Source organism: Elephantulus edwardii, unplaced genomic scaffold, assembly GCF_000299155.1.
Source record: "Elephantulus edwardii isolate Elephantulus edwardi_28Jun2011 unplaced genomic scaffold, EleEdw1.0 scaffold00055, whole genome shotgun sequence".
Lineage (NCBI taxonomy): Eukaryota > Metazoa > Chordata > Mammalia > Macroscelidea > Macroscelididae > Elephantulus > Elephantulus edwardii.
In genome coordinates, this window is record NW_006399805.1 from 12461120 (window position 1) to 12476133 (window position 15014).

Below are 15014 nucleotides of genomic sequence, written 5' to 3' on the forward strand. Positions count from 1 at the left end.
GTCTTCCTCTCTTACGCTGTCCCTCCACCCTCCCAAGCATAATGTCCCTCTCACCTTGAAACATGCCCAAAGTATGTGAGACTAAGCTTCAGAATCCTAGCCTCCAAGGAGCCTGGCTTCACCCTTTCCATGATGAACGTGTCGTTTTCCTAGCAGTCCATGGTATATTCAATATTCTTCTCCAGCACCACAGCCCAAAGACATTAATTCTCTTTCTACTATCCCTAGTTATTGTCAAACTTTCTGATGCATAACAAGTAATTTCAAAGACCAGGGTCTGGATCAGGCGCACCTCAGTCTCCAGACAGGCATCGTTGCTCTACTCTGGAGAGGTCCCTGACTTTCTAGTGCAATTCGTCTTTTGATTTTCTGGCTCCTGGTACCAAGAGTGTTGCCTCCATCTTCATCCCTCTATTTCCACCTACCCCCGCCTTGGATCCTCATAACTCATTCTACAATAATAGTTTTATATAATATTTGCCCTTGTGGGACTGAGTTAGTTCACTTGGCACAATGCTCTTCAGGTCCTCTCAATATAGGTGGTAATTTACAAAATGATTGCTCCTGTGTGCTGCGTAGTGTTCCATTGTATGAATGTACCACAACTTCTCAATCCATTCGTTTGTAGTTGGACATCTGGGAGGTTTCAATGTTCTTGTGATGGTGAATAATGCTTCTATGAACACTGGTGTACAAGTTTCCGTTTGAGCCTCAGTTCTCATTTTCTGGGGTATATTCCAAGCAATGCAATAGCTGGGTCATATGGAATTTCTATGTTCAGCTTTTTGAGGAAGAGCCAAACTGCCTTCCAGAGTGGTTGTACCATTGTACAATCCCACCAACAGGGTATAAGAGTTCTTATCTCGCCACGTCCTCTCCAACATTTATTACTTGCTGTCCTGTTAAATTGTGCCACTGCTACTGGCATGAGATGCAAACCTGGATTTTTAAATACGTATTTCTCCAAATCTTTAAGACAACCAAGAAGCATGGTGAAGCTGTTAACAGAAAGCTTGGTGGTTGCAACGATACACAGACTGTGGTGGAAGGAGCCCTGGCCACTTGCTCCTGCAAAAATTACAACCTTGGGAATCCCATGAGTGGTTCTAGTTGGCCACATGGAGTTGCAATCAGCCAGAATTGATTCAATGACACCAACAACCAAGACAATCTTAAGCGTCTTCTTTTTATACATGTTACTGCTGATATATACATATATATATATAACATTTGATGCTTTACCATTTTAAGTGCACAATTCTGTGACATTAATTACAGTTGCCATATGTTGTGAAGCCCTCGCTATCATCTTCTCCCAATAATTCTAATCACACTACACAGAACTTTTCTACCTTTTAACAACAACTTTCACTTGTTTTGAGTCTATACCTCAGAGAGGGCTTACTGGGTCATGTTGTTTAACTTTCTGAGGAGTTATCATTAACATAAACTCACTGCCCATAAACTTCCTATCTAACCTTTGGAGTTACTGCAACTCTTAAACGACCACAATGCTAAAGTCAGACACTCTTTACAAGTTAAGGTAAACTATCATTTATTTTAAGAAGACTAAAAGAATAACTTTGATTTAAGGTTAAAGATTATTTTAGGGTGATAGGCTCAGGGATTCAGGAAGCCTCTATTACTCCAAAAAGTCTGGATTCCATGGAATTTTGAAATTCTGTTCTGCAAAGATTCTTCTCTAGCATCTTTGTTCAAAATTCTCAAGAACAGTAGTGGGGCACCAACTAGTTCTTCTCGTCTCATAGCAAAAGAGGCATTTAATTGTTCTTGAGACAATTACTCATCAGGAGTTCATGAATTTTAACTTGCCAGGTACACTGGTGAGAAGGTGTTAGTGGCTATCAGATTCTAGATCAGCATCCAGGGACTTCTTTGTTTTAACAGAAGTCTCATTGACCTCCAATATGGGGTTGGCCAGTGGGTCCCTGGAATCTATGAACACTTAGGAAGGAGAGTGTTTGAAGTCAATACTCCAAACATTGCTAAATATGGATTTCTTCCTCCTCTATATGCTAGGAAAACAAGGTCATGACCATCAAGTCAATTGAGTCATGGCAAGACCTTATGTTTCAGAGAAGAACTGTTCCACCCACTTTCTTGGGTGTAATCTTTTCAGAAGTAGATCATCAAGTCTTTCTTCCACAGCTCTGCTGAGGGTAAGGGGTGGGGTCAAGCTGTTAGCCTTCATATAAGTAGCTGAACACAAGCCATTTGTGGAACCTCTACCTATTACAGAAAGGATCTCAACACAATGTATACAAGTCACAATTTAGACCAGGACATGGATGGCCAGGAAAGATTTGTGGACAGTGGAGGTTACTTTAGGGAAGCAGACAAGGCACTTACATATGTTAAGGAAAATTTTTAAGGAAATTGCCTACCCACTGCCGGCAAACTGATCCCAACTCATGGCAACTGTCCATTGAGTTACTAAAGTTGAAATTTAAAAAACATACTAGTTTATTTCTTTGACTACATTGACTTCAAGGACAGGTTCTTCCAATTTCCCTCATTCCCTCACCCATCAAACTGCCCAACTCTGTGATTAATCCTCCTTCCCCCTGCACATCCTCATCCCTCTGCTTCCACCCTCCCCCACCCACCCTTGGATCCTCATACTCATTCTACAATAACGGTTTTATATAGTATTTGCCCTTGTGGGACTGAGTGAGTTCACTCAGCATAATGCTGTCCAGTCACTCTCAAGTTAGGCGATAATTTACAAAATCATTGCTCTTGCATGCTGCATAGAATTCCATTGTAAGGTTGTACATCTTAAAGAGAACAGACTTCCTCATGTTTCACCAACGGAACAGCTGGTGGATTTGAACTGTGAACTTTCTTGTTAACAGCCCAACACTATGCCACCATAACTCCTTAGCAAAGTAGTGAGTTAAGGAAAAATGTGCAAACAGAGAAGTGATGGTAGTTGCATAGCCTGGTCAATGTGTTGCTATCGCTGGGTGAACTCATAAAAATGGATAGTGTATCAATTGCTCTGTTACATATCTTGTTGTTAGGTGTCATCAGCCTAATCTGACTCACAGTGGCCCCAAGTGCTATAGGGTGAGACATTGCCTGATCCTGCACCATAATGATCTCTGTTATGTTGAAGCCGGCTGTAGCCATGTCAGCAGTCCACCCAACGGAAGGTCTCTTTTTCACTGAACTTCTATTTTTCCAGGCACGAAATTTTTTTCCCTAGGGACTGACACTCTTGGCACCAGCAGTCAGGAAAACAGAAGACTTGATTTTTTTAGAAAATCAATTAAAGACTTAATTTCATTGGGGAAGTCTGCTGTCAGGGACCTCTCCAGAGAGCTGAAGAGCAAGGATGTCAGTCTAGAGACTAAGGTGTACCTGATTCAAGCCATGGCCTTTGCTGTTACTTACTGTGTATCAAAGAGCTGGATAATGATCAAGGATGACAGGAGACAAATTGATGCCTTTGAGTTGTGGTGCTGGAGAAGAGTATTGAACATACCGTGGGCTGCCAAAATGACTAACGGATCTGTCCTGGAGAAGGTGAAATTAAGCTGCTCCTTGGAGGCAGGGATTTTGAGACTTGGTCTTACATACTTTGGGCATGTAGCATGGAGAAGGCTATCACGCTTGGAAGGGTGAAAGGACAGTACAGGAGAGGAAGACTTGGATGAGATGGACTGACACAGTAGCTGGGATAAGGGGGGTAGGTGTGTCAGAGACAGTGAGATTGGCTCAGGATAGGGCAGGGTTCAGAGCTATTGTGCATGGAGTCGCTACGAGTCGTCGTGGACTTGAGGGCCCATGACAACAACAGTGCTTTCTCCTGACAACTTGTTCACAGCATGGAAGACGAAGTCTTACCCTCCGTGCTTTCCAGGAACACGCTGCTTGCACCTCGTCCGAGAGGTTTGTTTTCTCGTTTGGAAGTTCATGGTGTATATTCAACACTCTTTGCCAACATCACAATTCAGAGACGGTTCCTCTTCCGTTTCCTTATTCATTTCCAACTTTCCAATTCAGATGGAACAATTGAAGGTGGCTTTTTATCCTTACGATGACATCTGGCTCTTTCCCACTTTAAAGGGTCCTAGGCACCAAATTTACCCAATGCAGCAAATCATTATATATTCTACCATAATAATAAAAAAGGAGAAATACCATGCACCCCTCCAAGCTTATATCGTTGACACCTCCTTGCATCTGCTCAGATAAAAAGAGGCAAATGTGGGCTATGCAAATGGAGAGCTGTCACTGAGATGGGGTGATTTCCATGTTACAGGCCTGCCGTGGGTTTGCTTCTCCAGTCCTGGGAGCCCTGGGTGGTTAGGAGCTGGCCTTCTGTGTGAATCAGGAGCTTGGCTTCTGGGTCTGCTGCCTGAGAGCTGCGCTGACTGTGGTTGTGCTGTGAGTTCAGGTCCAGAGAAGATGCCCTCTCTGCTCACAAGTCTCTTCATGGCGGCCTTCTTCCTGGAGTCCTTGGCCGCTATACTCCAGAATGGCTTCATGGTGGCCGTGCTGGGCCATGGGTGGCTGCGGGGCCGGGTGATGCCTGCAGGGGACATGATTGTGACCTGCCTGGCAGCCTGCCGTCTTGGCCTACACAGCACAGCTGTCATGAACAACCTCCTGGTCATCTTCCAATTGTACCACAGAGAGTACTTCTTTGGCATCCTCTGGGACTTCAGCAACACGCTCACCTTCTGGCTGACCGCCTGGCTCTCCAGCTTCTACTGTGTGAAGATTGCCTCCTTCTCCCACCCCACCTTCCTCTGGGTGCGGTGGAGGCTTTCGCGCTCGGTGCCCAGGCTTCTGCTGGGCTCCTTGGCCGTGTCAGTCCTGACCAGCATCTCTATGGCCATTGGGAATAAGATCCAGGTGGGCACCTCCCAGGAGCCTCACTCTAACGGCAGCTGGGTCGCCAGCGCGTGGACCTTCCGTTGGGCCTTCTCTCTGCTCCGTGTGCTGCTGAGCCTCTCAGTGCCCTTCCTGCTCTTCCTCACGTCCACTGCTCTTCTCATCTTCTCTCTGCGTCGGCACCTGGGCCAGATGCGGGCTGGCCAGCACGGGTCCTGGGACCTCAGCACCCAGGCTCACACTGTGGCCCTCAAGTCTCTCTTCTTCTTCCTTGTCTTCTACTCATTGTACTACGTGTCCTTGATTGTGGTGATAACGATCACGCCTTTGCAGGCCCACAAGTACTGGCTCAGCCAAGTGGTGACCTACGCTGGCATCTCTCTGCACTCCACCATCCTACTGCTCAGCAGTCCCAGGTTCAAGAGGATCCTGAAGAGAGGGGCCACACGCTGTGGGGGCCTGGACAGGGGACCGGTCTCTCCCCGGGGCTCAGACCAGAAGCCAGTGCCAGACTGAGCCATGCAGGGCTCGGAGAAGCAAGGTTTGATCTTCTGCGTTCTCCCCTCTCCCCCATTCCTTTCTCTCTTATCCCTCCCAGGACCCAGGTTTTCTGTTTCCCCTCCCTCTGTCTTCTCCCTACAAGGTGCTACAAATCGTCAATGTGCTCTGTTGCTAATGGGAAGGTTTGACGTTCTAGTCTACCCAGAGGGCTCAGGACAAGAGCCATGCTGGCTTGGTGGCAGAATTCACCCCTTCCAAACAGGAGTCCTGGTGCCTTGGAAGATACTTCATGTGCAAATACTGCCGTCTATCCAAGAATGCTTATGTGTTAGAGTGATGTTCAATAGATTTCTGTGGAGCTTCCAGGCTAAGACGGATGGTCTGCTTCCAAGAATTAGAAGAAAAAAAAATAATAATAAATTAGCCAATGAGAAGCCTACAAAAGCACAGCTCTAACCTGACACACATTCCGATGGGAGCTCTGGGAGTGTGAAGCGACTCCATGGGATTGGTCTCTCCACTATCCCCTAGGGACAGATCACAGACCTGGGGTGTGGTCCTGTTCCCGCTTGGTCTCCTCCGGGTCTCCCTGGAATGCTGACCTGTGCTGCTGTCAGAGACCTATAGTGGCTGCTGGTCAAGCTGTGTTGGTGGCGAAGTCCAGTCCCCTCACTGTAGCCCTCTCTCAGCCTGGTTCCTCTGCCTCAGCCCAAGAAAGGCTGTCTCCCTCCTCTCACGTTCTTTCCTCCAGCTTGAGGTTACGACGTACCTAGAACTTCCTCCTTCTGCCCCATCTGCCGATACCTGTAAGTCACCGCATCTCTTGGTGACACACCGCCCTCGGCACAAAGCCTGGAGCTGCCTGCTCTTACATCGCCCTGTGACTGGTTACAGATGAGACCATCGTGATCTAGGGGCTTCCCCCTGGCTCGTTTTCAGAGGCAGATGTGCTTGGCTCTCTTTCCTGGTCCTTCTCAGTCTGGAAGCTCCATTGAAGTCTGTTTGGGATCCTAGCAACACAAGTCTCCACAGAGAAATGGGCGGTGGCTGCACACGAGGTGTGTTGGCTGGGGATCAAACCCAGGTCTCCTGCGAGGAAGGCAAGAATTTTACCACGGAGCCAAGTGCTCTTCTCTGAGTCCTGATGGAAGCCAGTCCCACTCATGGCGCTGACCATACTGAAGACTGAGTCCAGTGTTCTGGAGTGTCCTGCCCCACTGCTGGCCCCACCGCTGATTCCCCACGTGTGATGAATTAAAAAGATGTGCCAGGGGTGAAAATGGTTTTTGTTTTGTTTTTCTGAGTTTTGGTCAACAAGAGATAGAGAAAGAAAGCGAAAGAAAATCCTTTACAATTTCTAATTTTGCCGACCCAAGTGCCTGCAGTTTATATCCACCAGCTGCTGCATGGAAGAAGAAAGATGGGCGATCTCCTCCCGTGTGATTGGCTGCCTTCGAAAACCCACCGGAGGGCCAGCTATGAGTTGGATCCAACTCGATGATACTTAGCAACTGGCAACAATTAGTGCTTCTTTGCTTTCCTGGGGAGGGAAGGCCCTGCAGCTCCAAGTGGCAGGTTTCAGACCAAGGTGTTCACACCCCAGGTGTGAACTCCTGTGAAAAGACGGGAGATCAGCTTGTGCTTCACGTCCGTGCTTCTGTGTATACTCTTCAATGTACATAGTGCATTTGCTGTCAAGATCTGTATGCCATTCACAGCAAAGACCCCTGTTGTGGGCATGGAATTTATATCACATAAATGTGTGTGTGTGCCAATAGCCTAGAAGAAAACTCAATGCAAATCCACTGCTGTTGTGTTGATTCTAATTCTTCACAGCCCTGTAGGACGGAGTGGACACCACATGGGGTCCAAGGCTGAAACCTTTGTGGGAGCAGACAGCTTCATGTTTCTTCCACAGAGAGGCTGGTGGCTTCGAACTGTGGAGCTTTCTGTTAGAATCCAAGAGCTTAATCCACTGCACCAGAGTCCCTGGCCTAGAAGATATTGGGAAAATGCCAGTCATGGTTCAGAGGCACTCAGAGGCTGTGACTAATCAGCGTGGGAGTAGTAGTGAAAGCCCAGGACAGAAGCCACTAAGAAATTTCAAGGAAACAGCCGTCATTATGGTAAACAGTCGGAGAGTCCTGGTGTGCTGAGGTCCCAGAGCCCCCACCTGTGAAGGGAGGAGGAGAGGAAGAACCTTCACTGGAAGAGCAGGAGTAAGGCTTTGAAGGAACCGCTTTTCTCTCTCGCTGGCCAGGAGCACAGCAAAGAAGCAGGGTCCCTATAATGCAGTGTGAGGAGGAGAGAGGATGCTGGGAGGTGAGTGGGTGGGAGAGGCAGAATTTCATGGAAGGTTTTCCATGTTGAAGAACTACAACCCCCACAATTACAGATAAACACTAAACATAAAAGTCTAAAGTTTCAGGCTTGGATTATTCTGAGGAAGAAAACTGTAAATCTAAAAAAGAGAGTGACATGAAACCAAAGCAAACCAGGACAGAAGGCTCCCCACAGAGCATGCGCTGTGAAACTCCGCAAGTATCTGAGCACATTGGCTGATGTGCTTCCCCATTGAACATGTGCTGTGAAACACCGTTGGGTACCTGAGTGCATTGGGTGACGTGCTATCTACATAGTATGGGCTCCGGAAGTGGTTGTGGTTTATGGTCAGCATGGTAGATATCAAGTTCTCCGTGGTGACCAGTTAGCAGAGAGCCCACTGCAGCCCTGGGTGCCCATGCATGCCAGAGCAGGGCCGTACTCCCTGAGTTATCAGTGGCTGGGTTTGCGGAGGTAGAGCCCTGGGCTTGTCTTCCTAGGCACCTCCGGGTGCACTTGAACCTTTTGTCATCCCAGTCCACCATCCAGGGACTTGAGAGTGACATGCTGCTGGTGATTGCCAACTTGTAGCTAAATGAAGCACAGATAACAGCACACTTTCCTGTCTGTAAGCTGCTGAGACTGTGAGTGCCAGTGGGGGCTCCTGGTCCAAAGGCAGAAGTGGGCAAAGGGGGAGGTGGACAGGGAAGACAAGAGTTTCCTGAGTTGGAAGTTTGTAGCCTGTCAAACCACAGAGCTCTGGGCCCCAACTGTACTTCTGGTGCCATGCTGCATAGGAACAGACAAAGGTACAAGGGCAATCAAGAGGGCCCTGGAAAGCCCATCTCCTGAGAATTCACACACCGGCAGAAGGGGCGGGCAAACAGCTACCTTAGTTCACCTCCTCGGACCAGAAGCACCATAATGACTGTAACAAGGACTTTACGCTGGAGAGACAACACCCCTGGGACCCAGGACCCAGGCTGGCTGGATGCCTCTACTCTCACCTCCCTCTGTGAGGTCCTCTGTGTGGGGCTTGTAGGTCAGGCTAGGAAGGGGGTGCACCAGTCTTCTCTCTCATATTACCTGGTCTTGAGTCTTCCATATTGTCATAGCTGACCCAGGACTTTCCTAACCTGCTTAGACTTAACTGGACGTAGAGTCTTGAGTCAACATTGGAGCCTCCATGGGAGATGTGGGGTTTGCTTACTCCACCCTTGGTGGTTAAAGATACTGGGCCCACTGTTGGAGCTCTGGGGTACGATTACTACATTTTACAAATTTTCCTTGGACAATGGGTCACCCTAGAGAATGATGGGATGGGAGATGGTCAATACGATAATGACTTCTTATGTATGTGCAGAAATGGAGAGTATCTAAACCGATTCCTGTGTGGATGATCACATTTGAGTCTCACAAGTGTATATCCAGGTTCTATTCTGTATTCTATGTGAGCAGGGGTTAGCTGACCAGCCTGAACTTCCTTACCGAGTGATTACAACAAAACCGTAATCATGGTTTTCTGATTCCAGTTAAGGACACAAAAGATGGGGTGTAAGCTGTGCTGTGAAGCATGGTCAAGATCTCGGTCCTGGGGCAATTTGTCTCTTGTATTTGCCTCTATATGACTGTGACTTCTTTCTTCTAAAATGACCTCGAATGTTCTATTTTACTGGGAAAATGGAGATTCTAGGATAATCCTGTGACTTACAATGGATAATACTTCTCCGATGGAGACACATAGTTTACTCTGAGTGAAGGGGTAAGCGTGGGAGGGAGCCTGAGACTGGCTCCTGGGTTTTTCTGCCACGTTCTTTTTGTATTATGGACATCTTGTTGGGGTGAGGGTGCTCTGTGGGACGCTCTTTAAAAGCTGCTGCTTATGGGACAGGCCTCCAGCACCTCAGTGATAACACAGGTGGCGCAGAACAGGGCACAGGCTGCTTAAATGACATGGTGGCCATGAGTCGATGCCATTGTGAAGGCATTTACACAATACTGCAAAATATGCCTGTCTGCTTAACTGCACGAGCTAATGGACCCTTTGTTCTAGGCCTCTTGGTAGGGGAGAGGTTTTACACTGCGCTACAAACTGAAGGTTGGCTGTTCAAATCCACTCAGGGGCACCTCAGAAGAAAGGCCTAGTGATCCACTCCTGTACAGATCCCAGCCAAGGAAGCTCTAGGAGAAAAGAAACCAGCTTGCAGGGGGTCCTCCAAGATAGACCTCTGGCCTCTTCATGCCTGGGACAGAGGACACGGGAGGAAATCAGGGCCAAGGAAGCAGATGGCCCCCGAGGCTGAGGGCTCCCATGGACCAGTCTTTTCTAGCTGACAAGGACCAGGTGGTACTCAGCTGATACTACCAACTGCTCTGAATGCAGACACAGCAGAAAGTCCTGGTTAGAATGGCAGAAATATGCAGAACAAAATGAAAATTTGTAAAAATAGCCAGACTTACTAGCCAGACAGACAGATTTGAGGAACCCCTAAGATTACGGCACTAAGATAGTCTTTTAACCAGGAACTGAATTCACGCTGGAAGGTCATGTCTCAGGCAGATTTGGGTTGGACTTGAACTCTGATTCCTTTGGCTTATTGTTCAAAATGGCTTTTCTTGACAATGGCTTTGACTTTCAGCACATACCCGGATGGGAACCTGAGATAGAATGTATGTAACCTTGTTGTAAGGGGATTAGCTAGTTCTCTCATCCCATAAAGTTTAAATTGGAGAGCTGCAGCCGCCTCAGCAGAGAACCAGAGGCCGAGGAGAGGCGGAGTTGACTGAGGACTCTGCCCGCAGAACCAGAGCCAGGGCCCTCTACCACAGCTTGCTGGAGGCCTGAGGGAACGTGGTAACCCTGACCTAAAGCCGTGGGGCTTCAAAGGGTCCCATGCTTAAGAAGCTGTTCTAATGGAGGGACTCTGTCCTGTTGATGGCTTGAATTGTAACCTGTTAACTTCCCTTGCAAACCTCGTCACCGTGAATATTATTATTTGAGATCTATGTAGTCATTGCAATGGATTTCAGACCCAGTAGTAGAGAGGTACCATTAGTGTTGGAATGCTACAAGGAGGGGTGGGGGTGTGGAGGCCATGTTTGATCTTAGGGGAAATTTGTTCAGTGTGGATGTTGTTGATGGGGACTGTTCCCCTTTGTGAAGTCAACAGAGCTTGGACGCAGCTGTCCCTGTGCTGCCTACATTCTTATACAATAACATAAAGAAGGACACCTGTGAGGAATGAGCTCCTTTGAACAATGAACTGGAACAGTCAACATTTGCCCAAAATCAGAGATGAGAGGGCAAGGAGCTACAGAGGAACTAGAAAGGTGGAAAGGGGAAGGCAAGGTGGACGTGGGAGAGCTCTGCCATAACTCATAACAGCAGCTGCCACCCCAAACACCGTACAAGGTGAAGGAAAAGAAAGAGACTCCTGTGAAGCAGCTCTGCTCGCCCTGCATGGGACCAGCAGAAATCAGCGCTCGCTGACACCCACGAACACAGCAACGCTGCTCTCATCTTGTGCTGGTCACCCCGTATAACAGGATTTGAGTTCATTCCCTCTCACAGACCTCGGGCATGCTCTCAGGAGGGGCGAGCATGCTGGGAAGAGCAAAGGGGCAGAGCAGGAGAGGAACATTCTGTCTGAGGTGGACTGGTGCAGTGACTGTGCCGGTGGCTTTGTCACAGTGGACACTGTGGGGGTGGGGCAGGATGAGCAAACATTCGGTCTGCTGGTCGTGGGGTTGCTGTGAGTCAGGGTTGACGTGATGGCACCGAACAACAATCACAGAAAGGTTAGCTCTGTTTTATTATCTGTCAGACAGTGTTTCCTTAGCACCTATTGAATGAAATGTTGAATGGGCCAAGTTCAAGGGCAAGCCCTAGAAGAATACATATGTCGTGGCAAACCCTTATGGACAAGGTATGGACTCTGGGGGGGGCTGCCTATAGATCACCCCCTGGGCCCCACCAGGTGTGCAGCTGTGTCTCAGGTGTCAGCTTCGAGAAGTTCAGCCTCCATGGCAGCCAGGGGCTGACACATCATCCTCACTGTTGTTGACACGGGCAGGGAAAGGCAAGAAGCACAGGCAAATACAGGGCACCTGGGGGGGGCCCTGGAAACTGAGCCTTGGCAATATTTGCATCTCTTCTGACAAGAAACAGAACCCCCAGTTCAGAGAGTCTGGGTCTTCGACTCTGGTTCAGTCTCTGCACTTGGGTAGTTGAGGGATATACACTCACATACAAAGTGACCTTCTGGAAGGGGCTGGGGTCTTCCAGAGCAGCCCCACAAGCACTGCCTGGTAGCCTTGAACCCGTCTGACCCATGGAGGACGTGTTTGGAGACGGCTTATTTCCAGGACCTCCCGTGACAGACAGGCCAGCTGTTGTCCTGGCTGGCATCTTGTTTCTGCTGTGCCTGATGGCAGTGGCCGGTAATGGCTTCATCACGGCCGTGCTGGGCATTGAGTGGCTGCAGCGGAGGAAGCTGTCCCCCTGTGACAAGTTGCTGGTCAGCCTGGGGGCCTCCCGCTTCTGTCTGCAGTGGGTGGTGATAGAGAAGAATGTCTACTTCTTCCTCCACCCCAGGGCCTTCCCCTACACCCCCCTGACGCAGGTCTTCTCCTTCCAGTGGGACTTCTTAAACGCAGCCACGCTCTGGTTCTCCACCTGGCTCAGCGTCTTCTACTGCGTCAAGATCTCCACCTTCACGCATCCGACCTTCCTCTGGCTCAAGCAGAAGGTGTCAGGGTGGGTACCGTGGATGCTGCTCAGCTCCCTGGGCCTCTCCAGCTTCAGCACCCTCTTCTTCCTCTTCGGCAACTGGCAGGTATACCAGGATCACCTGCGGAGAGACCGTCACACACACAACGTGACCAGGGACAGCACCAGGAGGTTCTACGAGCGGTTCTATTTCTTCCCGCTGAAGGTGGTCACCTGGATGTTGCCCATGACCCTCTTCCTGGTCAGCATGATTATGCTCTTCACGTCTCTCAGCCGCTATGCCAAGAAGGCCCTCCTGACCATGTCGAGGTGTCGGGACACCCGCGCCCGGGCCCACCTCAGGGCCCTGCTGGCCCTCGTCTCCTTCACGGTCCTCTTCGCCTCCTACCTCCTGTCACTGCTGCTCAGTGCTGTGGGTATCCCCCCGTCCCAGGAACGTCAGTACTGGATGAGTGAGGTGATGACCTACACGTGCTCAGCCACACACTCCATCACCCTGCTCCTGAGCAACTCCAGGCTCCGGGCTTTACTATGGCAGCGATGCCGCCAGCTCCGGGCACCGGGCGTCCTGAGTGACAAGTCCCAGAGAGGCTGACACCGAGCGGGGGAGGCGGCGGGAGGGGAGGCCCCTTCTCTCTGCCAACAAAACGATGAGGAACAACTTCAGGGATTTCATGGAGAGCTTCGAGGTCCTGCACTGACAGTCCTTAGCAAGAGTAGAGCTGGTGCAGGCCCCAGTGTGTCTGGTCAGCCTGGGCACACCACTGTCCTGGGGGCCGACCTCTCACCTTTAAATCATTTCCAAGGGGGCTGGACACAAGGGCCCTGAGGCCTCACTCCATGTCTGAGGCAGCTGGAATGGGCTCCCAGGACCTCCATTTTCTGGCTTCACCCTGTGTCCACCTTTCCCTTGTCATCCCTTAGCGGTGTTCTGACCACTGGCCTCTCCCGGTGTGGGGGTTTCCTGTCTGGGCTTCTCCAGGCATAATGCACTGTGTGGAGCGTGTTCGTGTGTGTGGTATGATGTGCTGTGTGGAGTGTGTGTGTGTGTGTGTGTGTGTGTCTGGCATGATATGCTGTGTGGACCGTGCATGTGTCTGGATTGATGTGCTGTGTGGAGCATGTGCGTGTGTCTGGATTGATGTGCTGTGTGGAGTGTGTGTGTGTGTGTGTCTGGCATGATATGCTGTGTGGACCGTGCATGTGTCTGGCATGATGTGCTGTGTGGAGCGTGTGTGTATGTCTGGATTGATGTGCTCTGTGGAGCGTGCTTGTGTCTGGATTGATGTGCTGTGTGGAGCGTGTGTGTGTGTCTGGATTGATGTGCTGTGTGGACTGCGTGTGCCTGGCATATTTTGTGTGGACCATGCATGTGTCTGGCATGTTGTACATGGTGTGCACGTGTCTGATGCGAGGTCCTCAGCGCCGGTGTGGACACTGTGTCTCCTGCGCTAGGCCGTCCTCCTTCCTGCTCACAGTGGGCCTGCTGTTTGAGGACCGGGCTCAGGTCTTTCCAACTCTTCTCTAAGCTCAGGGACTGTCCCAGTGAAGTGAAGACCTCTTGGCTGTGTCCTCTGGGTTCACATGCAAACCTCTGCTCTGGAAGCTGCGTTACTGTTGAGGGGGTCCTGGTTCCTGGCATCCTGGGTGAGCTTGCTGTCTGCAACCGGCCCCTAAGTGCCCCTCCAGCAGGCTTTCAGAGGCTGTAAATCACACTGGAGGAGACTGCCATCCTTCTGCAGAGCAGCTGGGGATTCGAACTGAGTGCTTTTGGATTGCTGTGCAGCTCCTTATCCCAGTTGTATATTTGTAGTTCTGGTGGCACAAAGCTTAAAGTACAAATGTCAGCCTTTCAAATGCACCCGCTGGTCTGCGGTGAAGAAAGAAGAGCGGTGAGCTGGTGAATACGCTCGCTCGACACATCGTGGCTCTGTGTGTCCTGTCCCTCGGGGTGGCTGTGAGTTGGAATCAGCTCAGTGGTAGAGATCTGGTTTTGGGGTTGACCAGCTTCCTCAAAGGCAGGGATCCAAGCTGTCTTCAGGACCTGCTCCACCACCTCAGCCCAGCCAGACCACCACCTCGTGGGGGAGCGCTGATCCTGACCCACGCTCCCAGTAACCTGTGTCCCTCACCCTGGGCATGGCTCCCACCTCGGCATCGAAGACCTGCACAATGTGGGATGATGGCACCTTGGCCACCTCTACTCTTGTAGAATGCTAATATTGTGCAGAAAATCTGGGCCAGCTTTCTTTTCCAGAAGACCCAACGTCAGTCATCTTGTCGAGGTACTGAAATGTGTCCTTCCCCCCACACCTGGGAAAACCTTACTTAGTTGCTTGGGATCTGGTTTTAGGGTTCTGTTGTTTTGGTTTTTTTTTTCCTTTTAGCTCTTCAAGGTCACTCCAGTGGTGACTTCAGTGTGGCTGTGCTGGACAAGCTGGAATCTCTGCCTCTGAGGGTACAAAGAGGTAAATTGGTTACTTGTGCGCCTGTCTTACCCCTCCATCTGGACAGGAGGAAATTGCCTGGCCGCACTCCGTCCTCACCTCCTCCTGGGCTCCAGCTCACTCTCACAGCTGCTGCCTCCCTCCCTCCCTCC

The 15014-nt window shown here is 50.0% G+C and overlaps 2 protein-coding genes across 2 annotated transcripts; both read left to right on the plus strand.

Moving 5' to 3' along the window:
- The first annotated feature begins 4434 nt into the window (after nucleotides 1-4434).
- On the plus strand, nucleotides 4435-5379 carry LOC102876186 (taste receptor type 2 member 134-like). Its single transcript, XM_006887254.1, has one exon. It carries the CDS (start codon nucleotides 4435-4437, stop codon nucleotides 5377-5379), a length of 945 nt encoding a protein of 314 aa, XP_006887316.1.
- A 6638-nt stretch (nucleotides 5380-12017) lies between these two features.
- Nucleotides 12018-13010, plus strand: LOC102876590 (taste receptor type 2 member 60-like). Its single transcript, XM_006887255.1, has one exon. The coding sequence runs from the start codon at nucleotides 12018-12020 to the stop codon at nucleotides 13008-13010; it is 993 nt and encodes a 330-aa protein (XP_006887317.1).
- The last annotated feature ends 2004 nt before the right edge of the window (nucleotides 13011-15014 follow it).